Source organism: Bombus vancouverensis, chromosome 5 (genome assembly GCF_051014615.1).
Source record: "Bombus vancouverensis nearcticus chromosome 5, iyBomVanc1_principal, whole genome shotgun sequence".
Taxonomy (NCBI): Eukaryota; Metazoa; Arthropoda; class Insecta; order Hymenoptera; family Apidae; genus Bombus; species Bombus vancouverensis.
In genome coordinates, this window is record NC_134915.1 from 16,270,937 (window position 1) to 16,289,771 (window position 18,835).

General features: G+C 37.3%; 1 protein-coding gene across 2 annotated transcripts in view; it reads left to right on the top strand.

Annotated features, from left to right (window-relative positions):
- Positions 1-18,835, top strand: part of LOC117158481 (uncharacterized) — an 81,846-nt gene continuing 63,011 nt past the window's right edge. The window contains exons 1-2 of one of the 2 annotated variants that reach the window (XM_033337403.2): positions 1-887; positions 17,820-18,032. In XM_033337403.2, coding sequence (XP_033193294.1) covers positions 700-887; positions 17,820-18,032 — 401 coding nt within the window. In that variant the 5' untranslated portion in view covers positions 1-699. The remainder of the gene's footprint in view (positions 888-17,819; positions 18,033-18,835) is intronic. The other variant, XM_076618627.1, reaches the window with a different exon arrangement.

Sequence of the window (18,835 nt, forward strand, 5' to 3'; positions counted from 1 at the left end):
GTCGGGGGTTGAACGATCGTCGCTCGGTTCATCTTTCGACAATCATCGTGAGATTACTTCGTCCGTGAAAAACGAAAATTTCATCTTCGTGTCACGCATCTTCGGGTCGTGATCCCACGTGTTAGTCGATGAGAAACAACGCCAAGATTTCGTATGAAAGTTCTTCTCCATCCACGTGAGAAGCTTCACCCTCTGTACCGCGATCCCTTGATCTTCCTACGCGTTTAGATACAGTGTATCCAAAGAAGAACCGCTGACTTTTCACATTTTATAAAAACGTCTTTGGCGAACGTCGAATATCGCGACAGTTTCAACAACTTTCTACGTTCGTCTCCGCGTTTCGTCAGCGCAAAGATCGGAAGATCTGGTCAAAAGCGAACGCTTTGAACTTCTCAGCCTTTTCTTGTCTTGTCTTCTTTTTTTTCTGCAGTTAGAATTTCTATCTAAGATCGCAAAGATTTTGCCGTTTTCGTCGCTGTAGAGTCGAACGAAAGACAGAGAACGGTGATTTTCACAAATTTTTCGTTTCTTTCCTTTTCGGGGAGTTTTCTTTTGTTTTTTTATTTGAGACTCGAAGAGTTTCGCGATTTCGTGGCGAATTTTAACGAGACAACGAATGAACGAGAGATGGAGAAAAATGTGTAGAGAAGACGCGAGTTAAATTGTTACGATTTCTTAAAAGACCGAGTGGTGTACTATATGGCAACATCAACCGTGTCGGGACATCATGAAGCTGTCAAGGAAAATTCCACGGAGCTTCTTGATCGGATTTCCATGAATAGTTGCCCGCCAAGTAGTTTTCCAGACAATTTTCAAGACTTCTTCGCCGCTCTTAACGAAGACTCGGACGATTTGCCCAGCATGCTCGAGGATAAGTTGATACCCAGGTGAGAATACGAATGTTTTCGTCTACTGTCATTCACGAGTTTCGTTTAAGATCCAAAGGGTAAAGTATTCCATTGAAAAATAAGATTTTGTAAATTTGATATCCAGCTGAGAATACCAACACTTTTATCTACATATTGTCACTGATAATTTTTAGCAGAGTTTGAAAATTAAGGAAAATAATAATATTACCAAATAAGCTTTCGAGACTTCGAGAATTTACATTAGGTTGCAACGTACGAAATTTTTCATCTTTAACGATTTATTGATCTCTAACAAACCTTTCATTGAATTATACCGTGCAAATCGATCTGCTGTGCCAAAAATCTTCCTTGTAACAGACGCGATGTCCGATATACAATAAAGTATTGTTATTGTACGTACACCACCGACCATAAATCACATTGTAACAATACAACGTGAATACAATTTTCTGGCTCGAGTTCATCGCTTAATTTTGCCATATAACGCTGTTTTACGATGATACCCGAATACGAAATTTAAATGTCCACGTGTATAAATTGAATGAACATTTAAAAATGGATATGAAAAATTATATGACGAATTATGATAGACAGAAGAATAAGGCCAGAATAGGCAAAGTGGAGAAAACAGTTACGGCAACTATTAGGAGGAAGTTGAACGACGATCACAGTAAAAGTATTGAAACAAAAGGTAATCGACAGAGTGCCACGGCCAGTTCACGCGGTGATATCCGCACGCGGCTGATGGAAACGGGATATAAGTTATTTCGTTAAGATTTTTGACGATACGATTTGATTTACTTATTCTTTAAATTAGAAACGATTGATATAATAATAAATGGTATTTTTATTTCATGACGTAGGCCCTTTCATAATAAGGAAATCGTTAGTATGCAAATTTCAAATTTCATTCAGTATTTATATAAAGCCAATATGGGATCCAACTATGGGGAACAGCGAGTAATTCCAACGTAGAAATTCTTCAACGATTCCAATCAAAAACTCTAAGATCCTTAATAGATGCACCTTGGTATGTTACCAACGAAACGATACATCGCGACCTTAAGATACCCACAGTTAAAGAAGAAATATGCAAATTCAGTAACAGATGTAACATAAGAGTTAACAACCACCAAAACCCATTAGTTACTCAATTACTTTTCCGCTGGCTAAAAAGATATTACCCTTTAGATTTAAACATTAGATTCAACTAGAATCAAACATACTATAAACACTTATTATCCAAGTTATAGTACCACGCCAGAATAATTGACTTATAATTCTCAATGAGAATTGATTGTAAAATTCTAGCAAATAAAATGAAATTCAGCGTTGACTCGTGAACACAGGTGTATTTATTGGGTTGGCAAGTAAGTGATTGCGGATTTTTTCATTAGGTGGTATGGACAAAATCCGCAATCACTTAGTTGCCGACCCAATATTTGTTTAATTTTGACCTCGCTGTGAAGAAATAGACACATGACATAGTATACTTACTTAACGTATCTAATGTACTCAAACATACTTATCCTCCACTTTCGTATCATCACGCCTATTTACGTCTGAACTTGTAATCTATCCAACGAGACGAGGTACTAAACATAAACAAAATTTGATTGCTATAGCTGTAATAATATTTTGTTTGATAATTTACTACCTCGTCTCGTTGAACACGCCATAGAGCTGTCTAAACCTACAACTATAACAATGGAGAAGAAAAGAATCTGCTATTGCAACGACTGTAACTTTCTTTATAACGAAGTACTATGAATTCTGCTAACAGATGTGTTTGTACATCTAAAAATTAAACGACCAACAACGAAGGACAGAATTTTCAGTTTTAAAACGACGCTTAAAGTAAAAAAATATTTCCTAGTAAAAAAAGAGAGATTTTGGAAAGTTGATAGATCAACGAAGATTTCGTAGAAAAAAATAAAAAATACTTAACCCCCGTGCGTCGCTGGTTCTCTTAAGTAAAATTATCTGACGATGATGCAAAACTGACGCAGTGATAAAGAAGCGATAAGAAAGATGTGATAAAGAAGAAAATTCTGAATATCGAGACGTATAATCCTATTGTTTGCAAATGATAAAACTGGATATACTGTTTTTAAAAAAATCATTCATCGCGTTAATTGACGCAAGAGACGCAAGAGAACTAATCAGCGTGAAACATGCAGTTGCTATCTTTTCGTGCAAATGGTTGACCGGCGAGTACAAGTGACTTAAATGCAAACATATTAATATTGATGATACCGTATTATCGTGACAAAGAAAAATTACTACGATAGAACGTAGGAGAAGCATAGCGAGATGAACAATTTTATTCCCCTTTTCGCAAACTATATTTGATGCGTCTTCCTTCTATTCCAATCCGACCTTTCTCTCGCATATTTGCGAAATTATGAATCATGTCTGTCGTATTCTATGTACGTTCTCTGACATTCGTATATTTTCCAATCATTGTCGCAACGTACATTGTTCTTAAAATACGGTTAAATGATAACTCGTATCACAACCCTACCGTTGAAAGTAAAATCAAATTACTATGGAACTGGATGTGGAAAATTGCAAATATGACAAAGAACATCCGTTTAACTCGAGATGACATTTTCCAAAAAAGTCCTGCAAATTCATTGGACAGGGAACATCAGTCGATATTCGCAAGGCTAAGAATAGGTCACACGAACTTCGCCCGTGTTCACCTAATCGCAAAAGAAGAATCGAACAAGCGTAATATTTGCAAAGAGAAAAATTACTGTAAAACACCTATTAATCGAACTTTTCACGTCGAAAGACAACAACGCAACTAATTAACATTTCTTCAATTAATTAACCCAGCAGCGGAGAAGCAGGGACATTCACAATGTCTGACACACGTTATAAGTATAAAAATATAGTTAACGATACAATGTAAACATTGTACGTATTTATGACCAGACAATAGCACGCTATCCTAATGTATTGGCTTGGCAACTAAGTGATTGCGCATTTTGTCAATATTTTGTCGTTACGTGGTATTGACAAAATCCGCAATCACTTGGTTGCCAACCCAATAACATTGTATAAACCTATGAAATACAATTATCGTAATTACGACTGTAGTCTGTCACAACCCTCACAGATGAATATGTCTGTAAATAAATAAACAAGTGATAATCCTATTACGAATATCAGAACTGTAATTTTAATTTAATTATAATTCAACATTAATAATCGTATTATAAGTATCCCCACTATTTTACTCTGCAAGTATTGATTCTGGGATCAATAATAAATGGATTAAGTCATTTTTTTTTATTCCTCTTGGAGAGTACTCTATGGCTTTAAGGTCTTACACTACTTTTTTTTCTACTATTATTGACTGGGGTGTGCTAATCAATTAAAGCAGAGCGCGTTGTAAATTCTACGATATGATTCATTGTTTACAGCTTTACATATTCACGCATACGTTGTACAGTTTTACCTATTAATATTAGATTACTGCATAAATTCTGTTTGCCTCTTCGTTAATATAAACATAATAATAATTATATCATTGCTGTATGAGTCAATATGAAATAATTTTTTTTTTTTTTTTTTTTTTGGTAGAATTTTTACAATCAGTTCTCATTGAGAATTATAAGTCAATTATCTTAGCGTGGATTATAAGTGTTTATAGTATGTTTGATTCTAATTGAATCTAAAATATGAAATATGAAATATAACGTATTCCTAGAGTTTACAAAGGACAGAAATAAAAAAATCTTCATTAATTCCTGTCAAACGTGTTCGTAGAACTTTCGAAACTTCCTCTCTATCGCAAGAATTTTCATTTAGAGTTGGCTTTAATCCTGAATTTTGTACGGGACTATATTTAAGGCGGCAAGTTTGGCAATTAAAGATATCGCACTCTGCTGCGCCACATTTAGAAATTAAATGCGAATACGCGTATATAAATCTAGCCTGACCAATTCTAATTCCATTTAATACTGTCTGTTGTTCACGGTCGAGATATACAGTGGCTAGATTTTTGTTAGAACATCCTCCGTTGATTTACAATTGCAATGCCGAGGAATTTTTCTATTCATTGTTCTAAAAGTATTGGACAATGCTTTTCTACAAAAGTTTACAGTATTACGCTTTTTTATACAAATTCCCAAGGTCACTTATACGAACACGATCTTTCCATAAGCCTATTTATAGTACGAGAAGATAGTATAAATAATGGTAAATTCTAAAAACCATCGATACACTGTGAACACATTTACACAAATTGCAAGTACATAGTTTTATGAATGCAATTTAAAAATAGTATAAGATAAAAAATTGTTTTACTCGACCAATTACTTTGTTCCGTTACTTTGCGTGTCTTTCATGTTTTTGCATACCGTGTACATTCAAATTTCCCACAAATCCATGATATCTCGTGCTCTAATTATCCGCTTTCTTTTATGCAATTGATCGATAACAGCTTGCGCACCACTGACGTATCAAAGTCCAAATTGAATCATATAATTCGAATAAGATTCAAATTTCAGTGAGAATGGTCTTTATCATGCGTAGCTGGAAACGGATATTAATCGCGTTCCTTGTCGGATTTCGACAGGTTACAGATCCTTTCTGTATCGATGGAAATGTCGAGGTCGGCTAGAAACTCTAACAAGGCCTCTAATGCGTACGATACAGATATATGTATCTGGATTTCAATTAGTTCCAGATGCTCCTTATCTTGGTTAAAACGTCGACGTTGTGATATCGTGCCTATTATTGAAATGGTTGATGGAGGGATTAAGCGTGATCTGTAATAACGCTGGCTACTATGCAATGTATGGCAAAATCGGTCACTGCAGCCTATGTTGTGAAAATTTCATTTTCGCGTACGGTAACAAACGAAACAGAGTTTTAAAAATTGCGTTCCTTCAATTACGTACGCTATGAATTTTAGTAAAATTTGAATCATATTGATAGCAGCTACGTATTCCGTGTATTATATTCATTCGTTGTATTCATTAGATGTAAACCGTTTTTGTAGAATTACACTCTTCTTTTCTCTTATTTCATAAAGTTTCTTTCGTTCGATATTGTACGCACAGTGTCTAGAGTTTCGTAGCACAGGGAATCTATTTTATCGGTGGATCGCCCACATGAAAACGAAAAAGTTCGTATAAAAGTATGCCCTGTTTCATCTTGTTTTCCAGCTATAGCGAACTTCTTCTTTAACGAACTGTTTCTTCGCAAGATCCGTTCGAAATTGACCCGTTTGCATACGAACGTAGAACTGGCTACGTCTCGTCATTGACCAGGTGCGTTTACAGAATTACAATGCAAGCTTCAACGCGAAACATATTCGCTTCCTTTTTCTAAATATGTAGACACGCGAAATTAGTTGAACTATACTTGCACCTCTCGACGGAATTATTCCAACGTAAAGTTTGTTGTAACTCGAAAACAAGATGGAACAGAGCATGTGTGTTCTAAGTTCTGTCGCCTTTTTTAAACCGAGGATTCCAAATACACTCGTGGAAGATAAATTTCCGAGTTAGAATGACACATTTTCCCAGCAAGTAATTTAAATGTCAACCAGCTCGTCGCACTAAACGGTTAAACAGAAACGCAGAGTTTTCTACTCGAATTTAGGGACAGACGAGAATGTTCCTTGTTGAACTTGTAAGACTTTCAAGAACTTGAAGAAACTTTTCGGTGTAGGAACTGCACGCATATGCGATATCAATCTCATTTCAACCATGAGATAGCAACCCCGAGCTTTGGACTCCTTTGGACACATCACCACCTTGTCATCATAGCCTACACAGAAGCTATGACACACCTTAGTCCACATCATAGATAAAGGCTTCGACCCCTGACCTTCGACGCATCATCGGCTACACAGAAGCTATGACACACCTTAGTCCACACCATAGATAAGACATCGAACCCCGACCTTCGGACACTTCTCCACGCCATAACCTACACCTAATCCCTCAACATCCTAAAACCAAAACGTATATAAACCGAGACTTCACCCAGGTCGGGCAGTTTTTATTCTTCTTCTAGTTGCTATACTCATACAGCCCCTTTTCTCCGGTTCGGTATTATTTTGTAAGCGTTAACATTTATAATAAAATTTTATAAAGGAAAATTAGTAGTTGGGTTACGACTCAGCCTTCTTACTACAATCCAAGTACAAACTTTACGTGACACATACGCGGACAACAAAGGACCTCTGCACTAACGAACTTGCTAATTGCTGTTGACTTACGTACGGTCAAACAACGGTGTATGAGTTTGACGGAAAAAGGGAGATGACCCCGAAAATTCACAACCTGGAACCGTTAGGATATTGATGACTCATTAGGCACTTCGCTTCGGCGATACACGTTGTTGCCGAGTGCCGCTACATATCAAATTAACAAATATCGCTACGAATAAATTGTTTCCGAAAAATCTTGCTTTTGCCGGAATTGCCCGAATTCGAAGGGTCAAACGTTTACGTAGAAATTGTTTGCGTATGTTCAAGCTGCGATAGACGTAGCGCAATCAACGAGATATTTAAATATCCAGCAAATCTCATACGAATCAACAAACCTGAACACAGTGTGGGTGTCCGAATATGTCAGCATGAATAATTGCGCGTGCAATGAATGTTACGTTGAAACGTACTTAAAAAAAAAAATGAGAGTGAGCTTAGTAATGGATGTGTAAAAAAAACAATATTAAACGTGGCCGCGCAAATTGCCCGTTATTAATACATCGCGAAAGGTTGAAGTTAAAAGTGTCAACGAGCAGCCAGGGTTTAGCGAGCAATTATCCGGGAACGGAGTTCAAAGAGGACGATTCGCCTTGCACGCGACCAAATCGGGATTGTTGAACGATAAGATAACTACGAACACGTAGGACGGCTGATCCGATTAGATTGATCTGATTACGGAGTGTTCTGTCCGAAGCTATTCCCGTAAATCATTTACACCTATCGCATGTCAACGTGCACATAGGTACATGAATGGATGACGATTACATCGAATTTGCCTGGTTGAGTCTGTGCGTGTTCGAGACGTCGTACGGAGGAACTTTGATAATAATCGTTCAAGCGGCTCGAAGGGTTCGTTGATACCACAAGGATTCTTCCCTTCCATCGTTTTCTCTCTCTCTCTTTTTTTTTTTTTTTTACTTTTATATTTATTTACGTGCCGTCTATACGTATAAAGATCGTTATATGTAAATATTTCGTTGATCACGCGTTACGTTCCTAAGGTATTCATAGCGCGACAATAACGACGATACGCCTGAAAAGTAAAACACGAGATTCTTGCCGGAGGAAGAAATTTCTTGGGTGTCTGTACTTCCTGCGCGCGCACACTAACAAACTATTCAGAAATGAAGAGAACGGCGACTTGGCACTGCGATAAATGGCATTTTCGATAGCGAAATTACCGCTATTGCATATTTCACGCTATTTTTATTCGAAAACGGCGAGGTTGGAGCTGATTTTTTTTTTCTTTTTTAAAGAATTCTTCTAATCGTTTCACGCAACGCGTTAGTTTTTCTAACAATTTTGTAAGAACGGTAATTAATGTTTTCCGTAATTAATGAAAACGTCATATTTGCGGTGACTTACTACGCAAGGATTGCGTGTTAGAATTATTCATCAAAATTATTAGTTTCCTTTACTTGAAAAACGAACGTAATTTACGGTACACCTAATGTACAGGTTATCCCGTGCAACTGAAACAAGCTACAGCTTCGAAACGGCACGAGATAGAAAATAATTTCATTAGCAAAATTAAACGGTTTCGAACGATGTACGTTTCGAAATATGTGGTCATTTTGAAAGTACCGATGTTTCGAGTTTCGATGTTAACACTTAGCCAACCGCGCGTGCCACAGCGAGGTAAACGCTTCCACAGCGTTCGGATAAGCCAACCTATACGTTGTCCATCGAGGGTTAATGTTCACTACTTAAAAAACAAAGAAGTCTAATTATATTTTGCGGTAATGATTTGATTTAACGATTTCACATATTGTTTATACGAAACATCAAATTAAAAGTATACAAAAATATAGATAAAATCAAAAACATTAAAGACGACCAAAGATAAGTACGACGACTTGAAGGTGAAATTAAAAATTCATAATGCATTTTAATATTTTTTTACACCGTGGTATCGTTCGATTATAACTTTATTTAGTCATAACTGGTAGTGTAACTTTTTAATTAATTTTAACACAACCAGAGTCGTGTATTTTATCATATACTGTACTTTATAAAAGTAGAAAAAGTGGCGCAATTAATTGGCGACAATTCCAGGTAAACAATAACTGATAATAACAATAAAAGAAAGGAAAACGCGTTGCTAAAATCGAAAAGGGAGATCTCCTCGTTCGGACGCGCAGCGTAATTCTTCACAGAGGGGAGATCTCCCTATTCGGTTGGCTAAGTGTTAAAATCATCCCCATTTTTTCAAATAGATCTATATATTCTCTTACTCGCCGATCGATGCATTTTTCTGCTCTCTATAATGAAAAGTATTAGAACACGTAGATCGAATACCTGACAGAAAGTACGGAGATTCGCGTTGACAAATTTGCACCGTCTTTCAAGATTATCAAAAGCTCAAATAGACAAGATCATACAGTGTCGTCCTCGATATCGTACAATTTTTCTCCGAAACATTCTTCCTATCGTTCATGCTTCTCGCGGTATTTCAGTTTTTCAAGTTGAACTAATTTACTTATAATTCTCAATGAGAATTGATTGTAAAAAGTCTACCAAAATAAAAAAAGTTGAACTGCCCATGCTGTATACGTTATATCTGTAGATATATTCGACAGCCGATGTTGAGTACGTCGATGGGGCAGACAGCTACGCTCGTTGAGCTCCGATTGGATAGCAATGCGTCGCGGGTTCGAATCTCGCTGTTCCTGGATGTTGTGTCTGATATTACTTAAGTTTCTTCCGAAAGTACCATAATACAACCGTGGAAAAGGGGCAAAAAGGTGCTTCGGGGCGGGGGCCTATTCTAACCTTCCAAAGTTTGTTTGGTAGTTTGAGCGAAGCACTGTTTATATAGACGAAACCAGGTGACAGACCGGGCTTTCCATGCTGTTAACTGTGTCGTCCCATCCGTGGAGGTTTTTTAACCGGTAAAAATCCGGCACTACCTTGTGTCCTCGTGTTTTCTGTTCCGAGTCAGAAATGGAGTGGCAAGGTGTGTCTATGAAGATTTTCCTCCACGTAAAAAAAAAGAATTTAAAAAATTTTTTTTAGTTTATCTTCCAGAATTTTCTTTAAAAAAAAATCTCTTTTTTCATTTGCAATATTCTGCTGTTTTATTCATTTTGCTCTTATTTAGCTGTTCGTTCACTTCGAATATATTTTATATTGTAATATCGTAAAGTAATTTACATTAGAGGTCGGTTGAAATTAGAAAAAACCGTGTACGTCGTCTTTTTGTGGTTCGTTTACATTTAAGAGCGTCTATGTGACCTAGTTCTTACAAAGATATGAGAAAAACAACAAACAACGTTAGAACAGCAGGACGGTTCCGTGTTTCAAGGAGGGACGACCGAGAGGTCAGAGTATGCGAGTCGAAAAGTGTGTACATTGCGAGAGTCAGAGTTGATCGAGACATCGAAGAGTAGAGTTGAGAGAGTTGATCGAGACGTCGGAGAGTAAAGTTGAGAGAATTGATCGAGTTGCTAGAGAGAGAGTGTGTGTGTGTTAGATTCGTTGTGACGAGAGTTGCCAAATAACTGTAAAGTTATTTGATATAGATACGAGTATCGCATTTAGTTTCAGTTAAACAAACATCGTTTTCTGTCCAATTAACACCTGTGTATTCAATTCAATATTAATAAATTGTAAGTAATCGGGAAAAAATTTATATCTTAATTTCCACGATATTACGATATCGATATATGAGATTTGTAGAGCAATTATAAGAGACTATACGCTAAACAGTTTCGATAAGAATGATAGCTCGGGCGATTATCCGTAGATTTTTATGCAATTTCATATTTCTATGAATGTAAATGAAAAGATGAAGCCGAAATTCGGATCTATTTCGTTCTTTTCTTTTTAACTCCGAGTGAGTCTCATAGAGTTATATGGCAGAAGAATTACATTAGCTTTTATTAAATATCGTAACGGTTGCTCCATTTTGGATATTTCATACACTTTTGCATAGTGTGAGCAGCAGCCTGTGCATCATTTCGCCTTCAAATTTCCAAGTTTTATTCGTTGGTTCTTGAAATTCAGTGTTATCGTACTTAACACTGCTGCCTTCCTCGAGTCTGTACAGCCCCAGATGAACGTTACATTTCAATAGGTATTGTTAGAATATACATAGCTATGGAATATTTCGTTCTACTAGCCGATGTAATTTTTGCACCTTTTGCGCGTTACACGATCTTTATGAACGAACAGTTGAAAAAGAAGGAGACATCTGAGGAGATACGAAGCGAAGAAGAAGCGAGAACGACGGTGGAGCTAATAATTAACTCTAACGAGGAAAAAAATATAATTGGAAAATTAGCCTCGTACTTAGAATCATGTTATTCCTAAATATACTTAATCGTAGTTCTTTGCGTTGTATAATAATAAATCCGAAATACGAATAGAATCAGCTGCCAGCAATCGCCATAGAACCTACTAGAAACACTGTACAGACGTCTAATCGATATTCCATGACTTTTTAATGGAGATTCATACGACACGTGCGTAGGTGCAAAAACTATTTTTTACTTGTTCAACAGTTGTAACAGTTTTTAGAAACATAGAAAGGTATAATTAGTATATCGATCGCGTTATATTCTGTCACGATAGAAACGATAAAAGCTCTATCACAGAATCGAAACGAATAGAAATAGAATTTTTCTATCTGTTTTATAATTCCTCAAACTCTGTTTCCATTTTTCTACCTTTTATTTCAATAGATTTGCCTACACGGTGAGATAAAAATAGATACGAATAAAACTTTGTACGTAATTGTGATTCGCACAAAGTTCAAACGGGAAACTCTGGAACCTGCTTTTGCAAATTCACATTTTTACGAACACGACGAACAACTTATTCTGTGTGTCCGTCTAATCGTAAGAAATAAACGAGATATTTAAGTATCTTCTTTCTCGTGGCTCGACCAATTGTTCTCATTGTTGTTACATATTGTTAGAGGAACCGAAGAACGAAAATAAAAGAAGAACATCCGCGGAAGCTACCTAATGCACGCTGTTCTCTCGGATCATTTATCAAACTAAATGACTGTGAGTACGTTTTATCTCGTATCCAATCCCATCGGATGAAATTGAGGGTTGAGAGGAATTAATGCAGCTCGGTGTAACGTCCGAGATACCAGTATACTATGCACGGCAAACCGCTATTCACTGTACTATAATATACCTGGAATACTCTATTATTCACGCATTATAGGCTTGTGCACTATTGCATTACTAGCACGTCATATTCATTTGACGTTGACGAAGAAACGTCATTTAAATAATAATAAGAAATCCAGAAGCTTTCTCTTTAGTTTAGCACGCGAGATATTTTCTCACGCTATAGCAGACTGTGTCAGAAAGATAATTCATAATTCATATAAATATCATTTCTATTGATAAACGACAGATATCACATCGTTTGACATAATTAGAGAACGACATTACCATTTACATGTACGTTCGTGGAATATTGTTGCGTCATTCTCCAGTGATATAGCACTGTTCATCGTATTGTCGTGATCGAGCTACAGTCAAGAGAAATACTGTTGTTGATCGCGAACGATTCTGTTATTATATGTATTTTATTGCTTTTTGCCCTCGCAAAAGCTTCCGTGAAAAGAGAAAAGATATCAACAGTTCGTTGGAACGGAAAAGGGGCGATCGCAACGTGACTAACAGAGAAGAAGTTTAATTTTGTTCCGTGGCACGGTTACACGCACTGATTACGCCGTCTCCTCGAGTCTCGAAAGAAACCAATCTCATCGAAGTTTTAATAAGTCTCGTCCATCAAAAGGGTAACCAATAACGATGACCTATTACCTAGATTTTATTCCTGCTCGTTCGAACGAATCGAACGACGATGGTCTTCCGATGGAATTCTTAACGATAAAAACGCTGCAATTATCGTTGCAGTACGCATTGGTATCGCTTCTTTCTTTTCTCATTTTCTTTTTTATTTTAAATCGCAAAAGCAATTAAGCAGTGAAGAAGGGAAGACGTCTCTTTTCATTAGAGATACATAAATTTCATTAAGAGATTTACAACGACGTTACAACGTGATAACGATATACGCGAAATGTTAAAACGTAGAACTGGTCTTACAGTTAATCGGCGATCATATAAATAACTTGGAGGAAATTGCTTCCGATATCGCGGAAATAATTACATAATCGTTCGCACACATGCAATTATATGAAATTATTACCAGGCGAAAATCGATTCTCTGATTGTCCGGTTTTAATTAAAATTCGGTAATACGTTACAGGTAGTAAAAAGACCAATAATTCGCTACGTTTTAAATATTACAATAAAATTGTCGATATTGAAGAGCGATCAACGATAACCATCACTGTTATTACTTTCACGCAGGAAACAATAATTCTACCACTAGTTTCAAACAATTTCAGTTCGTTAACGACCTGCTATAATTTGCGAAACGGTCGATTATGTCGTCGATAGCGAGTCCACGCTGTCTCACCAGCATATAGAACCGTTTTAAATCGTCTTCGACAAAATTGTCTCTCTGTGTGCTCGCGACCTCTTAATTCACAGCGAATTGTAAATCCTTCCTTCCTTCTTCGCAGATACGCGTGAATAATTAAGTGGAATTAAAGTCGGAGAACTTACCAAGGTATAGGTACCTTTATTTATCGAGCTCCTCGACCCGGTTTCCCTTCGGCCAGATTCGCAGCAGGCGCTGGATTACGAGCAACGTAATTTTAATTTTAGTAGCCAAAATTGTCGTCCTTCCACTCGTACAAATTCAAAATCACCGTTGATTACTTATCGCCAGGAATAATTCGACGGACGCGAGCCGATCCTACGAGAGTTTAAGTTTTATCAATTTTAACGAGCGTTATTCGAAGATCATGGAACGTAGAATGTAGGTCGTGCGAATTGCCATTAGCGTTCGGCGTATCACACGCTGGCAAACAATTGTCATAGAAAATTTCTTTTCCCCTCGAATTCAGATAATCGTCTCCGCTGCTACGTACGCGAATTACGGGCATATCACGTATCGCTTTTCCGTTCGATGTTCATATTTCGTAGAGCGAAGCGGAAATCAAAGGTCTGATCCCGCAAATCTGCGCCGTTCTGTCAGACTTTGGATCGCGCTCTACCGTGAACTTTCAAATTACGGACTGATTACTCGTCAGCCATTCCGATTTTGTCTCGGAACATTGAATCGGCCGCTGGAAACGCTGATTTAATTAGAACAGAAACTCGCAGGATTACAGGATGCTTCGCATTAAGCGTCTTTTAAAAATAGCCGAATACCATCGTTGCTTATTCGAATTGTTTTCCTCTTTCTTTCTGCTCCGAGAGTAATTTCATTTTATATTTACTCGGATGAAAATTGTGCCGCGCGATGTAATCCCACTGAATATATGTATACGATATAATTTGAACGTAATCACGTTGCCTCGCGTATAAGTAAGATAATGATGATTGATGTTAAACGTATTATCGCGTTAGCCTGGATCTGGCTGAAAGTGTGATCTTCGTTCTATGCGATTTTGGTATTACGTACTTGCAGTGTTACAAAAAAATATCGATGAATATCGGACGTGCCGTAATGTCAGTTGTGAAATTTCATCGTCAAAGGCGACAAGCTTTGTTACTCGTTATTTTTGTCATTTATTACGGCTAATAGAGAAATTAATTTCGTCGAATGTTCCGCTACAAAATGTACTCAACTTCAAGATCAGTTTTACCGATAATATTCATCGTTTGATCGGTTACAAATCTGTGCCAAAGTTCAGTGTAGGGTACATCGCCACGTCAGCCACGAAACATCAAACGAAGGAACCATTTTTTATTCGAAGGATTCCATATACGCACAAAGTCTAATTTTTCCTTTTGCACGTCATCCTCGTTAACACATTTGCATTGCGTATAACACTTGATACGATGGTGGAACTCGTCGCTTCGCTATATGCTTGCGAAAATGAACTTGCTTCGAATTCCTTCATAAACGCTGTTTGATTCGAATAAAACATTCATAAAGCAGATCGTACCGAGTCCGAAATACCTGCGAACGTTATTGCGAACATTTTGCGTCCGCAGGATCGTTTGGCGCGAAATTGCGAATGGTAAATGAGGTAGTTGCAGTGGCTCAGAAATGGATCCCGTATCGAACATTACGACTTTATCGTAAAATCACATTTCCCTATGTCCCACCTATGCGTACAGGGTGTTCGTTGGAGAACTTCACGATGAATTTTCTGGAAAGGTACGCGTTCTAGGAAGAAGATATTCGGAAGGAAAGTATCGCGATTTCCAGATGGAAATCTAAATACGCTCCACGTTTTTCATCTCTTCGGAGCTTCCAACCTAACGCGTACTTTTCGACATCGAACGTGAAATTTTCAAACGGACACCCTGTATATATATATCTCCTATCTTGGAATTCATATAAGTGTGCGGACACTTAGTATAGTAAGTACGGGCGCAAATCGACCATTCACGCGGAATGGAAGCCATTTTCAGCGGAAGACTCTCAGATTCGGGTTTGCGATGTAAAGCGATTTTATGGCTGATACGCGGCCGATAAATCTTCAAGATACGAGCGAAATAGAATGAAGTTATCGTGCCTGACACCGCCAACCGCTAATTTAATTGGCTAACTCGGTCAGGAGTCATTATCGACATTCCGGAGGAGTAAACCGGACTTAACCAGTCGCAGACTCCACTCGAGTCAGGCATATTTCAATGAATTAATTAAACGAGATGCGCAATAAATACACGTATTTTTCGTAAACGTCGATCAGAAATTTTAACGCGTGATATTTTCGTAAAAAGTATATTTAGAAATCGTATTTTCTTATTAATGAATATGTACGATGAAAGGAACAAGTTTATTTGGAAAATTGAAAAAGGAGACAATTTAAAACTTAGATTATTAGTGAAATATTTCAATATTTTTTCTTCTCTTCTGAATCGAGGTTCGATTTTTAAACGTGGAAATTTTATTCACATTTAACGATTAAATATTCGCGTCACGTGTTCCTCATAATCTGAAAGTGTAGTCTCGAATGAAACGACAAATTTACGAGTAACACGCTACAGTCAAATAGGTAATTTCTATCTAAATATTCGTAATCGTTCGAGTATTTAAAATATTCCTTTGAAACTAAACTTTATCTAAATTTAACAAGTTAACATTTATGTCACGGAGATAAACGCGTAAAGATAAACGTAAAATAAAAAGAATTCTGGAATTACAAAATGTATGAGTACGCATAGGTAGTAACTGAACATTACGCCTACACTGTAAAAATGTCGTAGTTTATTAATTAATAAACTGCTGTCAAAGGTTACGGGTTATTCTGAAATAAATATCGCCATAAAACAAGTACCGTAGTTAATAAATTGTATCAAAAATTTTGTTGAGGTTTAGAAGCAAATAAATGCTTGAGATAATTAATATTTCCAACTAAATTTTCGGAGTCTAACGTCACTCTATGGTCCTGCAGGAAAATTTTAATACAACGTGCTCGAAGATAAAGAACAGTTCGGAATAAAACCAGTTGTACTGGGTTGGCAACTATGTGATTGCGGATTTTATCATTACCACCTAATGACAAAATCCGCAATCACTTAGTTGCCAGGTCAATAGAAACGTTCGAGTACTTTTGTGCGCCACTGTGTGTGGAGCCTGTCCGAGTCAGTGATTTGCTTCTAATTATCACACTATCCTATTCGAAAACATCAATTTTATTATCATTCGTTTTACTTAAGGTTCTACCATTTTGCACGGCGATTAACAAAATGCGTAACGAAAATATATAAAAAGCGAAACGTAAAATACAGCAAGGCAAGTTACAATCTCAAATGATAGTATTTATACGTTCTGAACATATATCGTATGCAGTACAATGCAGTACGATTAACCTAAACTTACATTAATATCATACAGTGTACTTAGAGCTAACAAGGTAGCTTACAATATCATAATCGCTGATACAAGTTAATATGTTTGAGAAAATGAGGAAGATCTTCTTCCCTTTTCTATTTATTTTTTTTTTTTTTTTTTTTTGGTTGTGTCCAATCCTCAGTCTGGCGAGAATAATTCGCTCTTTCGCGTTAAATAAAAATGCTGGACATTTGTCAAATACATTTAGATGTATGTTTATGTGTCTACGTGTAGGCGCGTTTCTCGAAAAATCAATTTGACAACACAAACTACGGATACATATCGGGAATATATCGTGCAGAGCGTGCTAGGAATGACAAAAGTTGCAGTTACGCCAAGAGGAAGCATTTACACTTTGCCAATATTTGACTACAAGACTCCTGGACAATTCAACGCGACGTTAGAAGCGACGAAACAAGGACTCGACGCTCCTTTATCCTTGCTCACTGTCAAGCTCTGACAACGATAAATAACAAACTTTAATATTAATCGCAAACAAAGAAAATAATATTACCCAAGAAACAACGTTACCATGAACTTTAGGAATACAGCGGGCAAACTTCACCGCTAATTTTAATCGTGTCACCTAACTTTGAATGCTATCAACAGAATGCAACACCGTCTGCCCGTTTTCCGTCGCAATGTTCGAACGTCTTGCCACCACGAAACGACTAATCTCGATGATGAATATGACCGCTAAGATTATCTCGATTTCGCACAAGTGAAAAACGACGTCTACGATCGCCAGGCCTGATAGAAACGAGTTTGGCGCGCGCGCGCTATGAAAATAGCAGGCCAATTGAATTACGTTTCGCGCTAACTGAAAGTGGTCCTTTCAGAAAACAGGAGGCCTCGAACTCCGACTCGAAGAGCAGACGATGGAGCAAAAGGGCGTTTCAGAGGAGAAGCAGCGAGGTGGAGGTTCGTCTGCATCGCACCTCTTTCACAGGATCCCAAGGACACTCGAGCGTCGATGGTCCAAAGTCGCCGACTCCATCGAGACGTCGTAGCTCTAGCATAGCGGTAGCCAGGCCGACTCCTGACTTGCACAGGTATGCGTCTGAAGGGATAAGTTCCTTTGGCTACGTTACTCGTTGGCAGAAAAGTTTTCCTGGTTAGAAAGTTCGGGATCGAGATTACCAACTTGGCGTTTTTTACACCCAAATTCCGGAAATCTGGCTTCTCTTCAACTTCATTGGCGCTGAGAAATTTTGCTTGCCTCTTTTTTCCAATCCTTTGAAACATTTCTTCTTTTTTTTTTTTTTTTGATAATTTCATTGGTTACAATTGCAAAGCTAATTTCTTTTTGCCATGAATATGAATAATAACGACGTAGCAGATATTAGCTACATTTGCCCTCACTACTTGTCTAATAGCCTCGCTAAGCGACGCTACAGCTGAGAGGAGTTTTTTCTCTTGTATACTTCGTTAAAACAGAAGCAAGAAACGGAATGCAGTTGAAACTTCTCGATACCATTATAAGAATTAGGGCAGAACTTTTACTCTGAAACAAGCGACGCAAAGATTTTGTCGTATCCGAACAAACGCTTGACAATTCAACCACAAAGAAAGTTTACGAATGTAATTTCAACGAAGAGAACCTGGACTTCAAACTTCTCGCAATTTAATTACAAAAAATATATTTCGATACGTTTGCCTTGCTCCTGTCTATTTTTTTTTTTTTTTTTTTTTTAGCATTGTTTGGCTGAAACCTGAGAGTTCAAGTTGGCAATCTTACTCGGGATCTGTAAAGACGAATTGTATTAATTGCACGACCTGTTCTAAAGACGATATCTCGATGGCTCGTTAGAGAAATATTCGCTCGTTCGCTTTTTGTGAAATTTGACTCCTCGTT